This window comes from Limulus polyphemus, unplaced genomic scaffold (genome assembly GCF_000517525.1).
Source record: "Limulus polyphemus unplaced genomic scaffold, Limulus_polyphemus-2.1.2 Scaffold667, whole genome shotgun sequence".
NCBI classification, from domain to species: domain Eukaryota; kingdom Metazoa; phylum Arthropoda; class Merostomata; order Xiphosura; family Limulidae; genus Limulus; species Limulus polyphemus.
This window is the reverse complement of record NW_013666277.1, coordinates 248,789-254,788: the sequence shown is the minus strand read 5'-3', so window position 1 is coordinate 254,788 and position 6,000 is coordinate 248,789. Positions and strand designations below refer to the sequence as shown.

The window sequence follows — 6,000 nt, the reverse complement described above, 5'->3', positions numbered from 1 at the left end:
TAAAGTAAACATGTTAACCTTTATTTGCTGAAAACAACATGGTAATTACACGTTACAAAACACGTCTCAAATGAAATGTTTTAATTTTATAATACACCTTCAGCAGTCTGAAATAAAGATGAAAAGTTCAAATATGATTTGTTTTTTATATTACTCTCCCTCGTAAAGGGTTTATTAGAATGAATGAACGATTCTGTAGCACATCATGACGAGGTACTGTTAGCTTGCTTTGAAAGAAATATAAATGCTGGATTACTGAATGCTCCAATACGCTTTTGAACATCTACAGCTCGTACGGCAAAATGATATTTGTGTCCTTCTACAAACTGGGTCAGAGTGCAGGCCATAGGCAGGGGCAAGGCTTTCACATCCCCTACTTTCTTCCACATACTAGTATTTGGGGGTCCTGCACCTTCCTGGTAAGCATAGAGCTGGTAGGTGACAACAGTAGGGTAGGAAGAGTTCAACATCATGTTCCATGACAGGACGATACCTATTATAATCAGAAATAAAACAAGCAAGGATGTTCTAGTGTATAAAAATAACCTCTGATGTTCAAAAGCATGATTGCAAAACAAGGTTTCCTTGCAGTTCTGTAATATACATGTCATCAACTTTCAGCAAGAAGTTTGATCTGTGTACTTTCTTGATCATCAATAAAAAAACGTGAAGTGCTCTTGGGAGAAAATGAAGCCACAATGACGATACATGGTATGTCACAAGTGCCGTACTAGTGTATGTCATGTCCAGGATGTGTAAGTTACATTACAAATTGTAGGCTGTTACTTGTGTTAATAGTTTATGTATAATCATGGAATGTTGGTAAATGTTGACAAAACCAGCCTTATCTGTTAAAATGCAAGATTGTCACTAGCATAATAACAATGCTGAAATGTAATACTGTTACGTTGTAAACTAATGGGCTGTTAAAAACATTTTAAAAATGACAGATTGGATTATTCAAGCATTATTTAGCTATTACAATGTTAAAATTCTGGGCTATTCAAGCTTTGGTAAAGTTCTAGAATGATTTATCACTGTTGCATTGCTAAGCTGGTTATACAACATTAAACATGCTAGGCTGTTCTGTTATGTTAAAAAACCAGGATAAACTAGCCTTAGGTAGAGTATTATTAAAATCATTGGTTTACCTAGTATATTAAAATTACGGGTTGCCAAGCTTTTCTAGCATTGTTAATGTGCTAGTCTATTTTAACATGTTAAGATGCTAAGCTACTCGTTTACCCTAGTATTAAGATAGCAGTAACGACAGTTAAACTGTTGTTCTGCTGCTGAACTGCTCTAGAATCATTATCATGTTGAAATATTTCAATTTTATTAAACAGTTGGATATGTACATACCATTCACCACCCTAGATGCCTTTAGGGCAGGCTTAGGTGGAAGACCCTTAACATCTGAAGGTAATACAGCCTCAGGAAGTGGAGCTGGATGCTGAAAAAAATACGATAGCCCGAGATGAGAACAACGTAACAATTCTCACTTGCCCCAGTTTCATAAGGAAGTTCATCAATCTTTAGATAACTACTACTTCCAAATTGTCTTTTCAAATAAACATGTAAAAAAACAAAATATATTTATCAGGGTATATTAAATGCTTTCAAGTAACATGAAAAAAGTACTTGCCAATTTAACATTTCTAAAACCCTTTCTAGTTAACAGGTAATTTAATCTCAAAAGATTAGAATATAGACCATCAATTAAAGCTTGGAGGTTTATCTCTTATTTGTGCTATGCTTAGTACTAATAAGTAAAGCTTTTTCAGGGCTTATAAGACTTTGTTTGTTTGTTATTAAGTGCAAAACTACACAATGGGATATCTGTGCTGTGCCCACCAGAGGTATTAAAACCTGATTTTTTAATGTTATAAGCCTTAAGTCTTACTGTTGAGCCACTTGGGGAGGCAAGTTATATTTATGCTAGAGGTTTGTAGGGGTTGGTACTGCTGGAAATTTTATATTTTAATATATTGCACAAATTCTTTGCTTACCAACATCATTTCATCAACTCATTGGTTAACCAGCCATCATTTAACATAGGTTGCAACACATTGTACCATTGGTGGATTGCACCATGTATTTCATCAACCTATGTACAAATTGATCCAATCAGAAAGCACCATTCAATAAAGACTATGGCAAAATTAGATGTTGCTACATTTGTACTTATGTTCTCAACTTGCTACCCAGGTCGATAACCAGGTAGAAACCTTGAAAACTTTAAGTTTAAAAAAATACCACGAAAAACCAGTTACAAGGAAATGTACTACTATGATATGCATACCACTGTGGTGAAAACCAACCGATATACCAGTAAAACTACACATTACTAGTGGTCTGTGTCTATGGATGATAACAAAATGCATCTATAGTGTGGTGGGGTACAAACATTTTCTTTTAATTTGTGAAGGGGTTTGTGACCTACAAAGAAAACTACATATTTTGTTAACTCTCTCAATATGGGTTTGGTCGATTTGATCGATCATGTGACCTCTTTGTACTCATTTAAAGTCTTTATAGATCTGATACTACTAACTTTCAATATAGTATGTATATCTTCACTAAATTTTGCACTATTTCAGTCAACATTATAAGTCTTTCACATATACAAAATCATATTTCTTAGTGAAGAAATTTTTATAAGCTAAAAAAAAAGATTTGTCTGTTTTGATAGTCTGTGTGCAAAGTGATTTCATGTTAAGATTAAAAATACTTTTCTTCATCTCAAAAATCTCAAATTTCGTATGTGTAATCTCTAAAACCTCCTAAATACATTTCAAATGTTTGTTTTCAGTAAAACTTTATATTTTATCTGTAATTGTCTCTAACATTAATCTGTACAAGGTTGGTCAATTTGACTGACCTCGTAACCACCAAAAAATAAATAAAAATTAATCTAAATTACCCTCTTTTCCTTTCTAAAATGACTTCAAATTGTAACATGAAACTACATTCATTTATCCTAAGTAGCTTAAAACTCTTAACAGTATACATCTATTTATAAGTAAATTTTGTTTTATTACCCTTTGAACTATGGCTAACTATTATTTGCACCATTATAAATAGAAAATCACTTGGGAACATGCAGCTCATGTTAAACTATCATATTATGTTACCCACGAGCTGCTCGCATGCGTGCCTTGGGAAATATTTTTATTATATTATTATTATCTATTTTACCTAATCTAACCTTAACTAACCTAACGAGATCCATATTTTTACATTTTAGTTACTTTTATAATAATAAGTAAAGAATAAACATGAAAAACAATGACACAACTCGTGGGAACAAAGCTTGTACTAAAGTGAAATTGAAAATTCTCTGTTCAGAACACAACATAATATAATACGTCATTTGATAGATGAAAACCTTGGCTTTCTACTGGTTATAGATAATATATAATTAAACGTATGAGAGAACTATTAACAAATCCTAAAAGAGAGTATGTGACAGGTGGGTGTGGCAAGAGGGGGTAAGATTTCCTATTTGATGGCTCTGTAACCAAACAAAATTGAAAGCTATAAAAATTATGGCTTGTCTGAGCAATGACAATTTATGTTACATCTCGTACTTATTGGAGGGGTGGTGAACTAAATAGAGAAGATGGGATGCCTACAGAAAATGTGTCACCATTCTCACATTAGGGGAAATTCAGGATTTTTTTAAATATTGCCTTATAAAACTAAGAACTTAAAACTTATAAACTATTAAAATATGGATTATTAGCTAAGATTTTATGCTATACTAAGAGAATTTTAATAAAATTTTGAATGAAAGTCACTAAAAGCTCATGACATGCATAGTAAATGATGCCCAGGCAGATAGAGTTAATATTGAGTCTGATTGGTAGCTGTTAATAAAGTCTACCTGGGATATACAAGATATCATTACAGTGCCACTAGTAACAGTAGAAGTAACTGTGCTTTGGGTTCTTCCAGGAGTTGCTACCAAAAGAGACACTGCATCTGAAGTTGTTTTTTGTGGAGTGGTGGTGCTAGATGCTACTGTTGTTACGACACTTCCAGCTGAATTTGGCACAATAGTCCGTAAAGTCACGGTTGGGCTGTTTACCGTCTGAAGTAACCTGGGTACAACTACAAAGAAAATGATAATGAAAATCAACGATTATATATCTGGTATGGAAGTCATAAAACTGGAGACTAGAAGTCCTGTGATAAACTGATATTTTTTTTTATTTTTGTCATACTTAATTTTTTCCTGAAAATTGTCTTGACCTCTTTTACCAATAATTTATATTCCATATGAAACACAAAAACTACACATTTTCTGAACATATTAAATGTTCTCCAAAAATCAGAATAATTTTAAAAACACGTACCAAAAATGTTTGTCACTAAATAATTTCTATATTATCACGACCATCTGCAAACTTGAAGCAGAGAATTATCCAACACACTATCCATCTTCACTAAGACTACTTAGATTGAGTTTGAGAAACAATTTCAAAAACCATAGCATTTCTTTGAAGGTGATCAAATTTGGTATTTATTTTTATTTTTTTACTTTGTAGTAATTTTTTACAACTACTAAACAGAGCTCAATCTTGCTATGTGTAAAAATTTCTTAGCCAACTGGCTAAGCCCTAAACTACTAATTATGGTTTCCTATTTGACAAAGCTGGTAAATCAAATACATTTAGAAAAAAATTTAAAATGCAATAAAGAAATAATAAACATCATTAAATTAAATGCAGCTCTAGAAAATGGTATAGCTTGATTGAGTGTTGGAAATACTATCAATTATGACTTCTAGTGGAAATGTCCATTGCCACTTTTAGTTACATATATTACAGTTATTTTGTTATAGCTTAACTCACCTCCAGACTGAGGTGATGCCATGCGAACCAAGAAAGTCTGTAGTGGTTGTCGAGCACTACTGGTAATTCCCGAAGACGATGAGAAAGTAACTGCTGATGTGAGAAGTGGGGGAGATTCGATCTTTTTACTCAGCAAAGCTGTTGAAGAAGCAGGAATTAGGTAAGTGACCTTCGTTCCTTGCGGTATACCCTGAGAAAGTACTGAGGAAGATGATCTAGCCAGCCTTAAAGTTGTCCCAGTTGAGGAAAGGAAAGAAGATGAAATCGGGGCACCTGCTGGAATAACTCGTACCACAGATGGCACCGAGTTATAGATAGTAGGCATGCTGACTACTCCACTAGATGGCCCAATCTGAATAGTGCTTGATAAACTACTTCCTTGGGGAGAAGGCTTGACAACTAAATGCAGGAAAAAACAAAACAAAAAGAAGTTAGTGTAAATAAAAACATAGAGACAAATAGTAGTTTCTAAGGTAAAAAAATTACTAGGAACTGTTTTTTAATCCAAATCAGAACATAACTAAATAAGAAATACAGTGCTTCAGGCTTACTTGAAGATTATTGTAATATACTCTACTGGCAAGTAAAATTGGGAGATTAGCTGTCTTTGTTAAGTGATAAATCGATGGTTCCATTAATCAATTAGTAAAGTGTTCTTCAAATCATGGTATAAGCAAGAAAAATTTATATTGGGTGCTGCCAGCCAGTTGCCTTCCCTCTAGTTAGCAGTTCAAAAACAAGAGGAAATCCTCAATAGCTGTGGTACTTGAAATTCTTTTAGGCAGAATAAGAGAGCATTAATCTGTAAGACCTTTTTTCTTAGCTATACTGCAATACCAAGCATGGGGGGGTATACCTGATTTAATATAATTACTCATCAGGACCTCTACCAGCCTACCCTCAAATTGAAATTCTTTTAGGTAGGATTAAAGTAAATTAATCTACGAGACGTTGGGCATGGTCATATACATCAATCCAAAGGGTTTGACCTCTTGAGTCCAAAACTGTAATTAGATCTCAAATCAGTCAAGAGATAAAGGAGATATGATGTAAAAGTCTGTAGTTGATAAAAAAACTCAGAGCCATTCTATGAGCTGCTATGCCATGGCTATAAATCAGTGGCAGAGTCTGTCGGACATTTGCC

At 33.6% G+C, this 6,000-nt stretch overlaps 1 protein-coding gene across 1 annotated transcript in view; it reads right to left on the bottom strand.

Moving 5' to 3' along the window:
• LOC106459846 (activating transcription factor 7-interacting protein 1-like) overlaps positions 1–6,000 on the bottom strand; it is a 57,710-nt gene continuing 51,710 nt past the window's right edge. Inside the window, exons 14-17 of the mRNA XM_013919510.2 lie at positions 4,857–5,255; positions 3,887–4,113; positions 1,363–1,453; positions 1–493 (exon numbers count right to left, since the gene is read on the bottom strand). Of these exons, the coding sequence (XP_013774964.2) occupies positions 204–493; positions 1,363–1,453; positions 3,887–4,113; positions 4,857–5,255 (1,007 nt within the window). The 3' untranslated portion in view covers positions 1–203. The remainder of the gene's footprint in view (positions 494–1,362; positions 1,454–3,886; positions 4,114–4,856; positions 5,256–6,000) is intronic.